General features: G+C 37.2%; 1 protein-coding gene across 1 annotated transcript in view; it reads left to right on the top strand.

Annotated features, from left to right (window-relative positions):
- The window catches only part of LOC127430652 (janus kinase and microtubule-interacting protein 2-like), a 63,308-nt gene that overhangs the window by 25,855 nt on the left and 20,144 nt on the right, over nt 1-17,309 (top strand). Inside the window, exons 3-13 of the mRNA XM_051680579.1 lie at nt 193-690; nt 6,180-6,389; nt 8,908-9,006; nt 9,578-9,724; nt 10,080-10,220; nt 10,319-10,372; nt 11,000-11,122; nt 13,777-13,905; nt 16,430-16,513; nt 16,718-16,780; nt 17,072-17,170. Of these exons, the coding sequence (XP_051536539.1) occupies nt 193-690; nt 6,180-6,389; nt 8,908-9,006; nt 9,578-9,724; nt 10,080-10,220; nt 10,319-10,372; nt 11,000-11,122; nt 13,777-13,905; nt 16,430-16,513; nt 16,718-16,780; nt 17,072-17,170 (1,647 nt within the window). The remainder of the gene's footprint in view (nt 1-192; nt 691-6,179; nt 6,390-8,907; nt 9,007-9,577; nt 9,725-10,079; nt 10,221-10,318; nt 10,373-10,999; nt 11,123-13,776; nt 13,906-16,429; nt 16,514-16,717; nt 16,781-17,071; nt 17,171-17,309) is intronic.

The raw sequence follows: 17,309 nt of genomic DNA, 5'->3' as shown, positions 1-17,309 counted from the left end.
GAGATGTTGGATGATCTTGGGTACTAATTTCTGGAGTACAACTCCTTAATTGATGTCTCTGCTTTTCTTGCCCTGCTAGAACAGATATTGGCTAAATGCAGTATTTATTACAAAACACACTAGCACGTGTCAAGCATCCATGTTAGTTTGGTTAGTTTGGCCTGGCAGCTACTCATGAATTTGTTTCTTCAGGTGACCAAGCTGGAGCGAGAGAAGGTACAGGAAGGAAAGCGCATCCGTGAGCAGGAGCAGCACAGGCACACTGTGACATTGACGGAGCAGCGCGCCCGCTGGCACGAAGAAAAGCTTAAGGAGCTTGCCTCGCTACGGGAATCGCTAACAAAGCAGCATGAACAGGAACTAGCCCGTACGGCTAAGATCAAAGAAGGCGAGATCCAGCGTTTGCGGACTGCACTTAGTGCACTGCGCGATGGCAGTGGCGAGAAAGTACGTACTGCGCTAACGCTAGAGGCCCGAGAGGAGGCCCGGCGATTCTTCGACCAGGAGCGTGTAAAACTGCTGCAGGAGATAGCGGAGCTGAAGTCCACCAAACGGCAGACGGATGAAGCGCTGAACACGGTTATTTTAGCCGACAAGATGAAGGCGGGTGACTTGCGCTCTGAGCATCATGCACACCAGGAACAAATTACCAAAATTAAGTGGGACTGTGAGCGAGATATTCGACGATTGGTAAGCCATCATTCTCATTCTTGAGGTGCAGAAGCAGAAATACTTAGTAATTTTTTCTTGTTTTCGAGTGAAAATAAAATACATTTACTTGAGAAACAAAATGGCATAAGATATTACAGCTGAAGTATGTAACTTTTTCTGTGTTAAAATGCTTTCTTCTATCCAACCTTAATATGCAGATAAAACTGTAAGTAAGCCATTCATAGGCTAACTTTCTCGAAAATAAGCACTGTGTCTCTGTGGGGCTAAGAAAACCCTCTGTTTGTTTTGAGCGACCCGTCTATACAAACACAATGATATTGACTTGACCAGTGGCATGAGTTGGGGTGGGACTATCTCTTTGATGGGGGGGGGGGGTTGTAGGGACATATTCAGAAAGCTGTTTTGAAAACAAAGTTTATCTTTGCAATTCCATTTGGTGGCACTAGTGGTGCAGGAATTACACACTTCAGCTTTAAGTCTTGTTTTCAGAGATATGCAGTGTTAGGTAAGTTACTCTAAAAAAGTAATTAATTACTTCCTACTAATTACATCTTCTACAGTGTAATTAGATTACTGTACTAATTACTCTGTCTGAAAAGTAATTGCATTAATTATTACTAATTACTTTCTAAAGCCCTGATCAACCTCGACCAGATGAAAAATACAAGGATAGACATGAAACTGTTTTTTTAATTCTTTCAAATAAATCATATAACATCAAATAAATAATTCATGAACTGGCCAAAGAAGTTAAGGGGGCTGCATTAAATTAGAAAACATAAATTTTAAAATTAGACGTTAAATTTACATTTTAAATTCACTATTGTTTTATATAGAATTGTTCAATACTGATACTGTAATACTGTTTTGTCTATACAGTATTAATGCAATTACATCAGAAGTAACTGTAATTAAATTACTTAAAAATTAAGAGTAATCCCTTCACTTTTTTTCAATGAAAAAGTAATTTAATTACAGTAATTTCTTAGTAATGCATTACACCCAACACTGGAGATATCTAACTAAATTTAGTGTATTTAGGGTTATGCTTAAAACAATAAATAACTATTTGCCAATAGGGCTGGAAAAACAAACTCGTTTTCGCTATAAATTAAAGGAATATTCCATGTTCAATACGTTAAATAAGTTAAACTCATTCGACAGCATTTGTGGCATAATGTTGATTACCACAAAAATTAATTTTAGACTCGTCCCCTCTTTTCAAAAATCTGGGTTACAGTGAGACACATACAATGGAAGTGAATGGTGCCAGTCAGTAAACGTTAAAGTACTCACTGTTTCAAAAGCATAGCCACAAGACTTAAACAATATGTGTGTGAACATGATTTTAATGTGATGAAATCGCTTACTACCTTTACTGTGTAAAGTTGTATCCAATTTTACAACGTCGTTACCATGACGATGTAATGACGTAAACCCTAAAATGACCATAAAAATGGTGATTTATGCAACTTTACAGTTCAAATAATACACAAGTTTAAACAGAAGAATTAATGTAAGTCAGTGGCCTCACTACATTATGGGTAAGTGGGGCTGAGGCCCACCAGATGTGGCGCTGTTGTCCAATGTAAATTAATTTTTAGAAATAATATATTTTCTGCATCTTAAACTTGTTTTGTGTCCATTATAAAACACACATAATAATCGATATGTGTAGGGCTAGCCCGTCTTCATCAATATAAGGGAGATTTGCAGAACATCATTCGCATGTGTATAAATAGCCAATAAAAAGCTTTGATCATATCTATGTCAAGCTGACATGATCCTTGGAATTTACCGCTCTTTACTGTAAATCCTAATAGTTATCTCAAATTGTAAAAAAAAAAAAAAATAGTTTACTCTACTTAATCTTAATTTTTTACTATTCTTACTAGTTTTAATTAAGTTACCATTACTCTCTAAACCCTAAAGTTGTCGTTAATAAAAACATTTGTAGTCCTAATTAAACAGTATTTGAAATGTCACATTTTGGAATAATAGCTCAAATATACACAGTACTGTACAAAAGTCTTGGGCACATTAGATGTTTCACAAAACATTTGTCATAAGATGGTTATTTATATCTTCAGCTTTAGTGTGTCAATAGGAAATATAAATGTTAGACTCTCAAACATTACTTTTGCAAATAGAAAAGATTAGAATAGAAGAACAGGGAGCCCTGCAACAGATGTCATGGCCCCCACAAAGCCCCCACTGAACATCGTGTCAGTCTGAGATTACATAAAGAGACAGAAGCAATTGAGACAGCCTAACTATATAGAAGAACTGTGGCAAATTCTCCAAGAAGCTTGGAACATCCTATCTGCCAACAACCAAGAAAAACTGTGTCCAGGTGTACCTAGGAGAATTGGTGCTGTTTTAAAGGCAAAAGTGCTCACACCAAATATTGATTTAGCTCTTTTTCTGTTTACTGGGCTTTGTATGATGTTAACCGGTTAATAAAAACTTGTGAATTTATGTCATAATTTTTTTTAAGAAATCCTCACTTTGAAAGTGTTTCACAAGTGCCTAAAACTTTTGCACAGTGCTGTACATTCTTTAAACTTTGGCTTCAAGTATTACTAAATCAAAATTATCAAGTAAAAATTTGCAGCTGTGTGAAATACCCATAAGCCCTTGCGCTTGAATAAAATATGTCTGTTTGTTCAAAACAAGGGAACTTATGTTGAAAAATATCAATTGTTATTTCAAAATGTATAAAGTTTTAATTCTTATGACTATTGTTGTTGTTTTATTGTGGCTGGTTGATAGTTGAACGGAGGCCCTGAACCGAATTGTGAAAAAAAAATAATAATAATTCACTAGGTGAAACTTTTTTTTTTAGGTGTCTTTGTGCCTTCCTGAGCCTGTCCTACAATTACTTTTTTTGCTGTTGGAACTCAATAAATGGAAAACGAGAATGTGAACTGGAAGTGTTTTAATGGGCACACCATCCTGGTAGCATATATCCAAAAGCAACCCACATTATTATACGATTATTAAGATCTAACAATTTGCTTTGAAAACTCTATTCAGTCTATCATGACCTCATATTGTCGAGCTTCGATTGTGATGAAGTTCCAACGTAAATAAGTCTGCACGACTTGGAATCTGTTAAATTCAAGTCATTCTTCTCTACTCAATAATTGTACTTAGAAGTAATGAGTAGAATTCAGTGTGCCATATGCCTAACTGACATTCCAGTCATAATTTCCCTTATACTATATAAGACGTGCTAGAACTCAATCATTAAATAAAAACAATGATACTTTAATCACAGATGAGTTAAGTTTACTTGTAACTAGTATTTTTCATCCTTTCATTCTCAATCACCTTTTTGCCTATGTATTTTAAATCGCTTTCCACTCTTAATTAATCTACAAACAAACGAAAATTTTGTTATCCTGTCAGAATTTATTCCTTGATGCTTACAAGCAAAGTGTGACAACAGTTTCACAAATCACATGCCCGAAGCAGCGCGTGAGTTTGAGCTCCACCCCCTCAGGCCTTCAGAATTTCCACAGAATCCCTCAACAGTGCAAATGAATGAGCAACTAAAGTCAGATTGTCAGATTCACCAGCCAATCAGATTGACTTATTTGTTCTTGGCGGGTGTGATTATTAGGATATGTCCCGGTTGAGGCCTTCTAGCTGGCCTTAAGTGACGCAATCACGCTTTAAGTGATGTACGTAATTCAAGAGCGAAAAGCGCGAGACCTTGCTGACGAGTTGGCTGTCACCACTATCGTCGTTGAGAAAGAGATCCTTATGGATTTAAAAACACGAGATGTTCTGCATGACCGTGTGATTGCTTAATTTATTAAACAGGAAACGAGGACTGATTTTCACTTCAAGTAAACTGGTAAGTGCTTTTTGCACTGTTATAGCAACATCAGGAGTTTTCTAAGTGTAAATTAGGCTGCTGGAGCATTCAGTGTCGGATCAAGTTTTGAAAAGTAGTGCTGCGTTCCATTCAACTCGGAAAGTCGGATTTTACAGCTTCCTACTAGGAAAAGTGCAATGGAATGCGTCTTGAAGTCAGAATTACAACTTGTAGGCTCATGCAGAAATTCTAAACTCTGATTTTGCCGAGATGCAGGGGCATGATGTCACACAAACATGTCGACAATCAGGGAGATATACAAAGTAAGTGATAAACATTAACTTTATTAAGTAAAATCGATAAATGAGTTTGTTTCCACATTACCTGATATTAAAGCTTGTTTAACAAATGCCTGCAGAAACAGGTGTATGAAACATTATAATCTCTTTTGATAATCGTACACCTGAAGCACAAATGCTAGCACTGCAGCACTGTTTATCAGTTGGGTTGCTAGGAGACATCTCTACTGAGAGTCAAACCCCTGCTAAGCTAACGGGAGCGTTGCAGTTCCGAATATCGGGGAATGGAATGCATTTATGGTCGGAGATATCAAGTAGGAATATCCTACATCCAACTTGAATGGAACGCAGCATAACCATGTACCCTGACGAAACGAAATTTATTGCAAGTAATATTTAAATTGCAAATATTATTAGATATAATTTTCCAGGTATTATAGACCTCCTTGGTAGATTCATATGAACAGTCATGCTGCAGTTAAAATTAGGCTTGCTTGAGCATTAAGTGTCATTTCAAGTTCTGGCTTTCGTGCGTGGACGTGTTTTAAAAATGTCAATTGGTATTAATAGTTAGCTGCGACATAATGTATGATGCCCAAAGGCATAGGGTGTCTTATTCATTATGAAACTCTGTTTTCTTAATGGTATAAATCACACTGAAGGCCTAGACTTTAAATGCACGGCCCGCCACTGGTAGATAGGCTTACTGTATATGATAGATTTTTTGACTCCCCAATGCTTGAGCCTGGTGAAGCCAGTGAGTTCTAGGGTGAAAGTTCTACCTGTCAATCAATAGCTGCGCTAAAGCGAGTTTTTTTTTTTAAATTTTTTTTTTACTTTGCCGCTTACATACATGCACAAGTTCACAGAACTTTTTCAGTGTCCCTGATATCAACATAAAGTGTCACAGGTGAGAAGCGCATTTCTGCAGCTCAGTTCATACAGTTACTCCACTAAAATAACTGACAGTTCACAAGATCGTAGGTACATATATTTCTGCAGCTTATTACGGTAAACATATTTGGCATGCTGTCCATACCGGAGGGGGTCAAGCGCTGGACTGGCCTTGAGCTTTGACCTAATGCCAGTTCTGCTTGCAGTACAATTATAAAGTACAATTACAACTACTAGAAGTATCTTGCTTTCCTTTGCCGCTGGCTTTTTACAGTGCTAACAGAGATGCACTTAGTTAGCATGGCCATTGCCCTCTATTAGCTCTCTGAAACATTCATGTTGTACGGCATCAAAACATTTATATTTTAGAGGCTGTGTAGTACAAGAGTATTTTTTTTATTTTATTTTTTTATTAACAAATGGTCCTTTAATAGAGTAAATAAACTTCTCTATGTAAGAGGTAAACTCAGTGTGACTGTTGAACTGTGCAGGTGGATGAAATCAAGGCAAAAGACAGAACGATCTTTGCTTTGGAGAAGGAGCTGGAAACAGCGGCAGGTTTCATGCAGAAGTTGCAGCTTCAGAAGGATGCGCTCGATGAGCAGCTGTTTCTGGTCAAAGAGGCAGAATGCAACCTAGGAAGCCCGAAGAGAGAGATCCCTGGCCGCGCCGGAGACGGTGCAGAGCATTGCGGGAGTCCGGTAAACAGAAACTTCCTTTGTTTCAATGTTATAGAGGAAGAGATTTCAAGCAGACCCTGTGGACCCTTAGGGGTCCGCTAGGGTACTCCATGGGGGCCATGGATATATTAGGTGTCTTTAACTACTGTGGACTTGCATTGCAAAATAAGCATTTGATGCAATCTACTTACTGTATACTTATATTGTATTTGGGTCAGTGACGTGACACTCGTTGTTTTTTTGTATGGATGTATTAAGTTATTCAAAAATACATGAATATTGTTATTTACACAAAACAATTACCTGGATACACCTGAACATGATGAACATCTTTTCAATTTCTTTGTTATCTCATCTTGTCATGAGAGTTATCTAGATATTTGTTCTCGGGCTTAACATAAAAAAATGCCAAGTTTCTGTAACAATCCGGAGATAGAGGAGAAAAAAAAAAAAGCTGAAATTCTTGAAAATGTTCATAATATAAGTAGTTTATTATTATTTGTTAATAAGTAACCAATTTTGTTTCAAAATAATATTAATATTTGAAAAACCTTTATCCACCAAATCAAGTCAGGTGTGAAGTTATTAAAAAAACAGGATATTTTGACATATATTTGAAAAGACACATTTTGTTAATGTCAAATTGAGTAACCCTGAAAATAATAATAATAATAAAAAAAAATTGCCTTGAACATTTTGTTTGAATACTTTAGCAAAATTGATTGTTTATTTAACACATTTTCTTATGTTGCACTAACATAACTTATTTTGTGCATATTTATCACATCAAACCTTATTTGTCTATGACCCACTTACATTTGAAGTACCTGTATGTAAATAAATCTGTAATTACTCTTTAATTACCTTGTAAATTACCCCTAAACCTAATAGCAGCAAATGAGAATCTTGTGCGAGTTTCAAAGAACAACACAAATTTACGATGTAAATTGTACAAAATGAGTATCAAAAGTACATTGTATCAAATACTTTTTTCTTCATGTAAGTAGGTAGTAGCTAAAGGCACCTATTATGAAATGTGTAGAGCTACTATATAAATAGCTTTGCCTGCTTTTGATTTTAAAATGTTGCCAGAAAATGTGCGATATCCGAATCTCCTTGCTGACTCATAAAATGTGAACATATGCATAGAGGTAAGTGAATCTGTGTTTGATAGCAAACCCTGTGTAAAAGAACATACACTGTAAAAAATTGCCAGGACTTTACAAGATTTAACAGTTACAGTAACATCCTGCTTTCAGAATTGTACTGTAAAATCAATGCAGACTGTGCCATTTTCTGTTATAACACAACAGTAACAATTTTTTGTAAAAAAGAAATAACAATATCACACTGCATTGTGGGATAATTGTGTTTTGTCTGAAGTCACCATTATGGTGTTTAGTGTTCTCTTTGAAGTCCCTTTGACTTATTTAAAGTTAATACATGTTTTTCTTTTTCTTTTTTTATCCCCTTTTCTCCCAATTTGGAATGCCCAATTCCCACTACTTAGTAGGTCCTCGTGGTGGCGTGGTTACTCACCTCAATCCCGGTTGTGGAGGACAAGTCTCAGTTGCCTCCACTTCTGAGACAGTCAATCCACGCATCTTATCACGTGGCTCGCTTTGCATGACACCGCGGAGACTCACAGCATGTGGAGGCTCGTGCTACTCTCCGCGATCCACGCACAACTTACCACATGACCCATTGAGAGCGAGAACCACTTAACTGTGACCACAAGGAGGTTACCCCATGTGACTCTACCCTCCCTAGCAACCGGGCCAATTTGGTTGCTTAGGAGACCTGGCTGGAGTCACTCAGCAAGCCCTGGATTCAAACTCGTGACTCCAGGGGTGGTAGTCAATACTCGCTGAGCTACCCAGGCCCCCATGGTGCATTTCTAAGAAAAAAAAATAGTTGTAATCAAACAATGAGGTTGTGATGCTTGCAATGCCATGATGTGATATGATTGATCTGTTATTGCACATAAACTTTAAGTCGGTAACCAGGTATGCACAGATATCAACTCTCAGCATACAAAATTTAACGATGGTGACAATTAACGAACATTGCAGGTTAAATAATGTACATTTGATAATTGTGGTTCTACAATACAGCACTGCTACATTACAGTAATTTCATGTCCCTGTTCACTGCGAAGTCACAGTATACAGTTGTCTTTTAATTGCAATAAATTGTAAAAATACTACTGTAAAATATTCTGTGAAAGTCATTAAACTAGTTGGCAGGAATTTACTGTAAACTCTAAACACTAAACTTTTTTACAGTGTACAGTAATGTACATTAAGAAATACAGTCTCTTAAAAGAATAGCTCATTTGATATTTTTATTAAGAAATACAGTAAAAACAAACCCCAATCCCCCAGTCCGATTTCTTTTAAGAGAGAAACCTCTGTTGTTATAAATTGTGCATGACCTCTCATTTCTAATGTAATTATTGGCACATATAAATATTGGTCTACCCAAATAAACATAAACAAAAATGTTGAAGCACAGATGTATGTGGTGTGTGTGTTTTTAGGACATGAGAAGAAACCAGAAACGCATCTCTGAACTCAAATCCACCATCCGTAAACTGGAAGACCGCAACACAATCTTAGTGGATGAAAGAAATGAACTGGTACATTTCTGTCTGACAGTAATATCAGTCATTGTTTTTTAAATTGTCATAGGACAGAAAAATCTCAAATGTCTTTAATGTCTGAATTGTTTTTCCTAGACAGCAGTTAGATTAAATGGAAACTTTTCCTTGAGTCAGATGTAATCTCATATGTGTCTTCTCTAGAGATTCAGAAGAGATCTCAACGGCGTCTCAAACTGTGCTCAGATTTGCCAAGAGACCAAAGTACATTTCAAAATGAACAAACATTTCTCATCATTTTCTGAGCTATGCTTTTCACTTTAATTTATAGCTCTATAACTCAGTCTTTTTTCCCCCTCTGGATTGTTCTGTTGTTAATGAAGAGTCATCCTAGAGACAGGCAGCGTGTAGAATCTGTACTTTTATAAAGCAACTTCAACTGTGGAACAATTGTGGGGTTGACAGGGCTGTAAAATCCACTTTTACATGTGAAGTGTGGTCTAGGAAACATAACTCTCTTTATATGTCTTATTTGATGATTTACCTTTTTTATTCATTATAAATAATTCACCCTCAATTTCGTCGCTCTTTCTTTTCGTTGTTCTCTCAGTTGAAGCGTGTGCGGGAAGCAGACAAACAGTGCAAGCCTCTGCTGGAGAAGAACAAATTATTGAGCAAGAAAAATGATGACCTGAGCCATTCGCTCCAGAGGATGGAGGATAAACTCAAATCATTAACCAAGGAGAACTTGGAGATGGTGGGTTTCTCCACCTTTATTTACTTTCACTTTAAGCCAAGTCTCTGAATTTCCAATGTAACGATCTTATCTGCAATTTAAAGTACAGGCGCATAGGATCTCAATTGTTTCTCCTATACAGCAAGGAGATTATATGGAGGGCCTGCTGACAAGTGCCCAAAACTCTTCTAAAACCAGCAAACAAGACCAGTTTGAACAAGCTGGGAGACCAGCTAAGACCAGCAAACAATCTTAGACTGTTTAAAGATGTTTTTTGTTTCAGCAGGGGGGACATTAACAAAAATCTTAGTCTAAACATTAACAAACATGAATTCACAAACCGAATCCTTTCGTTGTTTTGTTATTCTGTGTTTAGAAGGAGAAGATCACGTCTCATCCTCCACTGAAGAAGCTGAAGTCTCTGAACGATCTGGATCAGGCCAATGATGATCAGGAGATCGAGTTCCTCAAGCTGCAGGTTCTGGAGCAGCAAAGCATGATCGATGAGCTCACACGAGTGAGTGATTCCTGTCAACATCAGACACAAGTCAAAAGATCAAGCGCTGGACAGTAATGTTTGTATACAATCTGTCTTTCTCGTGCTCTGTGTTTCAGGATAGAGAAAAACTCTTGAGGAAGAAGAGACATAAACGAAGCAGACCAATAAAGGTGCGCTGACTGCAGATTGCCCTCCTTCATTTCTTGTTAAAGGAATAGTTCACTCACCCTCAGTCAGTTGTTCCAAACCTGTATGACTGTCTTTGTTCAGTGGAACAGGAGGCAGAAATAATTTAAAATAATATTCCAGGTTCAATACAAGTCAAGATCAATCGACAGCATTTGTGGCATAAAGTTGATTACCACAAAAATTAATTTAGACTTGTCCCTCCTTTTCTATAAAAAGAGCAAAAATCGAGGTTACAGTGAGGCACTTACAATGGAAGTGAATGGGACCCATTTTTGAAGGGTTTAAATGTGGAAATGTGAAGCTTATAATTTTATAATAGCACTTGCATTAACACACATATTGTTTATGACATGTGGCTAAACTTATGAAAAAGTGAGTACTTTAACATTCAAAAATGGTCTTCTTCATAAAGCTCTAACTATAGTACATAGTTACCAAGTATAGTGACAAAAAAATAAAAACTCCATAAAATCAGCATTAGTCTTTATAACTTGTGTGCTATATTCCATGCCTTTATTTTTGGGTGAACTATTCCTTTAAATTTCTCGAAAAACTCTATGAACTTCGATAATAAAACATTCATATTAATCTTATTTTCCTCCACCCAGAGGCACATTGTTGTAGATACGTTTTATGGGTATGATGAAGAGTCGATGGATTCAGAGACTTCCTCAGTGGCTTCCCTGCGTGTGGATCGAACTCCAGCCACACCGGATGAAGATTTAGATGAGGTGAACTTTCAGAAACATTTCATAAGAGATGATGGAGAGGGGCATTAGATGTTGTGCTTTTCCTTATCACTGACTTTATTACATGCACAAGAAAACTCAAATTACAAATTACTAGAGTCTCTTAACCTTAAAGGGATAGGTCACCCAAAAATGTAAATGCTCTCATCATTTACTCACCCTCATGCCATCCCAGATGTGTATGACTTTTCTTTCTTCTGCAGAACACAAATTAAGATATTTTTAGAAGAATATTTCAGCTCTGTAGGTCCATACAATGCAAGTGAATGGTGATCAGGCCTTTGAAGCTCCAAAAGCACATAAATGCAGCTAATCCACAAGACTCCAGTGGTTTAATCAATGTCTTCAGAAGCGATATGATAGATGACAGTGAGAAAAAGATCAAAATTTAAGTCCTTTTTTGCTATCAATCTCCACTTTCATTTTTACATTCTTCTTCTTTTGTTTTTGGTGATTCGCATTCTTCGTGCATATCACCACATACTGGGAGGAGAATTTATGGTAAAAACATACTTAAATATTGATCTGTTTCTCACCCATACCTGTAATATCACTTCTGAAAATATGGATTAAACCACTGAGTCTTATGGATTACTTTTATGCTGCCCTTATATCCTTTTTGGAGCTTCAAAGTTTTGGTTACCATTCACTTGCATTGTGTGGACCAGCAGAGCTGAAATATTCTTCTAAAAATCTTAATTTGTGTTCAGCAGAAGAAAGAAAGTCATACACATCTGGGATGGCATGAGGGTGAGTAAATGATGAGAGAATTTTCATTTTTGGGTAAACTATTCCTTTAAGTATCCCTTTAATTTTGCAATTCATTGTGCTCCTGAACATGCCTTAGAATGAATGAACTGATGACATTTACTAAACATGATTTGAAATAATGGCAAGAGCTTCTCCAGTATTTCCACAAGAGTAGAAAAAGAATGTCCATGTGTAAGTTTATTCACAATATGCTGATTACATGTATACAGGAACAGAGGTTGCGCTAGAAAAAATCTTTATCCGTCACTCAGACAGACTGAGCTGTAAAATGTCCGTCATGGTCTGTTTTTAGCCATCATACTTGTTTTAACTTTATAAGTACTACATTCAGGGTGTAGCATCCATTATAATGGCATATAATGCATATGACTATGGGTAGGCTTAAATGGTATATTTTTGACTCCCCAAGCACAAGTCTGGTGAAACAAAGGAGCAATAGGGTGAACGTTCTACCTGTTAAGTAACCACTGCGCTCAATCAGGATAAAAAATAAATAAATGATTTTATCCCCTTTTCTCCCAGTTTGGAATGCCCAAATCCCACTACTTAGTAGGTCCTCGTGGTGGCGCGGTTACTCACCTCAATCCGGGTGGCGGAGGAGTAGTTTCAGTTGCCTCCGCTTCTGAGACAGTCAATCCACGCATCTTATCACATGGCTAATTGTGCATGACACCGCGGAGACTCACAGCATGTGGAGGCTCATGCTACTCTCCGCGATCCATGCACAACTTACCACATGACCCATTGAGAGCGAGAACCCCTAATCATGACCACGAGGAGGTTACCCCATGTGACTCTACCCTCCCTAGCAACCGGCCAATTTGGTTTCTTAGGAGACCTGGCTGGAGTCACTCAGCACGCCCTGGATTTGAACTCGCGACTCCAGGGGTGGTAGTCAATACTCGCTGAGCTACCCAGGCCCCCTCAGACAAGATTTTTAAACTTTGCCGGTTACGTGCAGCTTTCGAAGGAAATAAACAAAAGATCAGAAAATGAGGAAATGCGCATACAAACATGCACAATTTCACAGAACTTTTTCAGTGTGCCTGATATGACAATGAGGTGTCACAGATGAGAAGCACACACATCTCTGAAGATCAAATACAAATACTCCCCTAAAATAACTGACGATTCTGTTCTAAATGGGATGTTTGCACTTAGATTAAAAATAAACAATTGGCAGAAACAGTGCTGCATTTTTTTTCACGCTTTCATTTTGTTATTATACTTTTTCTCACTTTATTATAATAAGGTAACACACTTATCATGCAGTAACACACTAACGTAAAGACTGATGTATGCAGTCATTAATTCAGAGACCCTCTCCTTGAAATCCGAACACAACTGGTCAAAAGAGACACATTCTACCTGGTGTTAATGGTGATGGCGCCTGTTAATACACATCTTAATACTACCAGGCAATAAACAGGGCACACAGACACACACACACACACAGCGGGAGTGTGTGTGAGAGAGACATGAAGTCAAAACTGATGCACTTGGTTCAAATGTTTTTCTTTACTTTTTTTATCTCTTTAATTGATGGACAGCATTTGAAATTATCCGTCAGTGTTTCAATACATCAGTAAATGACGGAGAATTTTCAGTTAACGCAACCCTTATACAGGAACATTCCAATAGCTGTGGAGCTTGCAAACATCTTTTTCAGAATAAAATCTTAACTAGAATATAGACCTTATTCAGAAAATGATGTGCCTGTAAGCATAAGTAAGTTACATTTCTCCATTAACTTCTAATTTCTCACTGAGTGTGCCTCTGTTTTCAGTCTTCCTTGGTGTTTTTTGTTTTGTTAATGTCATTTCTTATACTCTTGTCTTTGTTTCTCGGTTGTGTGTAATCTTCAGGGTCTGGCGGCTGAAGAGTCAGAGTTGCGGTTTAAGCAGTTGACGAGGGAATATCAGGCTCTTCAGAGAGCATACGCTCTGCTACAGGAACAGAAAGGAGGTGTACTGGATGCTGAAATGGAAGCCAAGGTAATCCTAAAATACTGTTAAAAGACTGCAACATTTAAATTTACAAATTTCTTAACATGAAGGTTAGAGCCCGACCGATATGGGATTTTTGAGACTGAGACTGATACCGATACCGATTTTAGAGAGGGAAAATTCACCGATTACCGTTATGGTGGCTGATATAGCAAATTTTTGAGCTGGGATGAAAACAGACATTTTCCATGTGGATTATACACCGATTTTGCACCGAAATGACTATGCAAAGGTACTCAGAAGGCTGCTTTCTTAAACAAAAGAATATTTTACATTATTATTATACATTGTCAACAAATTCTAGAAATGAACACTGAGAAAATAATGAATAAATAAAAACACAACAAATAGCTAAATAATCATCAGTGCTGTTTGGTATCAGTCAAATGCTGACCATTAAAATAAAGAATAAATAAAATACGATAAATAGCTAAATAAACATCAGTACTGTTTAGTATCAGTCAAATGCTGACCATTTAAATAAAGAATAAATAAAAATAAAATAAATAGCTAAATAAACATCAGTACTGTTTAGTATCAGTCAAATGCTGACTATATTAATACTGCCGAGACAAGAGAAAAAGAGCGGCAGTGGTGTTACACTATATTCTGCTATGCAAGTTCAGGGGAAACTTTCAATGGTGGAAAACGAGACTTTTAAATATTACATTTTATAAATGCAACGACTGGAATTGTTCGGTTGAAGGGGGTACCAAACTGTGAATCCTGAACAAAACAGTTTGGTAAATACGTTTACTCATTAGCTTCCACTCAGCTGACAACAATGAAAATAGCTACGTGATTAGCTAGTTAGCTATAAGCTCGTTGTCACGGAGAGTAAAAGACGGACGTTGTTTATTTTATTTTCCGGCATTGTGTCTCATCAACTAGGTAATAATATAGCATGAAATCAACACTCATCAGACACAATCCACCACCGCACCATTGTCTGCTGAGCTGCAAAAAGATGCTCTGACTAACTACAGCTGGCTAATATAGCAAACAATAGCAAAGATAAACATAAGTGACTTGGTTGTCAGGGACAGGGTTAACGTTATATTAGTAATATTGAAAAGGGAAAATGATGGGGTCATTGTTTATTAACTTTCCAGTATGTATTTCACAAACTAGTTAGCAACTTACCCACTGCTTAACTCCGCCCTATCTGCAGAGCCACCATCAGCTCAGCTCTGTAAACAATGGAGTCGGAGTGCGCTCTGCTGGACAAACTACGCTATGACACCAATCCTTAAGCATTGTTTTCTGCATTATATGTTCTGAAAAAAGTTTTCATGTTGGCGCGATAAATCGGTCGTGCACTAATGAAGGTACTTTCTGTTGATAAACTATATGCATCAAACAGTGTTGGGGATTAACTAACTCAAAGAAGTGACAATACTTGCAGTAGTGCTAGTCAGATTGTTCAGACATTTCATTTAAAGGGGTCATGAAATGCTATTTTTTAATAATTTAATTATCTTCGCTGAGGTTTACTGATAATGTCAGTCAAGTTTTAAGCATTAAAAGTTTAATAATAAGTGATACTTTTCCACCCTGTTTCTTGCCCTCTCTCTGAAACACTCAGTTTTAGCCTCAGCGTCTCCTTAAACTTCAGTGTTAACGCACACTGTTCTGACTGGCTAACATCGTGCAGCCCTTCAAATTCAGCCGTATTTGAAACTCAACCGGAAGAGAATAAACAAGTTCTCCACAACATTATAAAACTAAATTCAGGGTTTACACATAACACACATCCAACACATTGCATCCAAATATATTAAACTTAACTCAAGCACATCAGCATCATATCTATTCAACAGTCATGACATTTGAAATTTTACTGTCAAGTCCAAGTGTTTTTAACTGCACCATCCTTCAATAACAGTTCCTTTGCAAAGCATGAATCGTATTATGACTGGTTCAAAAGCAGTCCACACACATACATAGTCCACAGCACGATGGCAAACACACATAGGTGCAATGAGGCGCAGATCACCGGAAACATATCCAAACGGTCAAAGAAGTCCAGATAGTGCATGTTTACACAACACCATCATACACCAATGATTAAAAATAGCGCAGATTGGTGAAAGAACAGTATGTTGAGCAGTTTGTTTTCAGTACAGCAAGAGGCATAGCAGCTGAATGAATCTCTTCTTCCAAGTTGTAACTGACACCGTGTCTTTTAAAAGTAGCGCGACAAACGGTAAAATGTTTAGTCTATGACCAAATCTAAACGCATTTTACCATTGCATTATTTTGATTATATTTTCATTTCATTTAAAATATGATTTGAATTTAGAAATATTTTTGGTTTAATTTTCAGCACAAAAAAAATACCTCATGTCCACTTAATTATTTATTAGTAAGGTGGCTGTGTAATAAGTGGCATAAGGGACAGTCAGCTGGTCATTATTGCAAAATAAACCCTGACAGGGTGATCTGGACCCTGATGCATCTGCATATTGCAAACTCAGCAACTGTGTGTTCATAATTTTTTGTGTGTTTGTAGGCCCAAGAGCAGCTCCATGCAGACGCTCAGAGGCATAAGGCCAAAATTGAGGACTTGGAAAAAGAGCTTGCCTTAAAAGGACAGGTACATTTTTTTTATTAATATATCAGGATGTTAGGGAATGCAAAATTGATACACAATGACTTACAATGACACTGAAGAAACTCATTTGGAGTACAGTAGCTACAGTAAGATCTGTCTGATTGGAATGAGAATTTCTCTGCAATTTCTAATAGATTTTTACTGTGATATGGCTCATTCTGGTGTCAATTCCTGTTTGACTCACAGGACTCTAAATGGGTGGAAGAGAAGCAGTTGTTCCTCAGACGCAATCAAAAGCTGCTGGAGAAGGTGTGTGTACAGGGAGACTGTCTCAAGACTTTTCAGTATCAGCACACTGTGAACATAAGATTTTATAGGGTGGCAAAATGTTGATTGACAAATGAAATCAGCCCCACAGGGAATGCTATCTTCTATGTGAAGATGTCATGAACCTGACCATGGGTTGGGCAACAGGGTAACAGTTGCCACTTTTGCACATGAAACCCATTAATTGCAGTAAAATGGCCAGATTGCATTTTGCACATACTGAGCACCATTCTTAAATGTTTATTTTTGATATTAACCAAGTGTTTTTGGCAGGTTGATAAATTGGAGATTGAGAGTGGAAAGCTTCATCAGGAACTTCAGGACTCTAAAGATCAGAATGAACTGCTGGAGTTTCGCATACTAGAGCTGGAGGTTCGATATACACCCCCCCCTTTCTCAAATCAAAAATAATGGTTTCTCAAAACACAGGATCCAGAAATAAATACCATCATTTTTTTCCATAGAGAAATTGATTTTAACAGCATTTTCTAAACCTTTCTAGACAGACCTA

The sequence above is a fragment of the Myxocyprinus asiaticus genome, chromosome 40, assembly GCF_019703515.2.
Source record: "Myxocyprinus asiaticus isolate MX2 ecotype Aquarium Trade chromosome 40, UBuf_Myxa_2, whole genome shotgun sequence".
Lineage (NCBI taxonomy): Eukaryota > Metazoa > Chordata > Actinopteri > Cypriniformes > Catostomidae > Myxocyprinus > Myxocyprinus asiaticus.
This window is presented reverse-complemented; position numbering and strand designations above follow the sequence as displayed.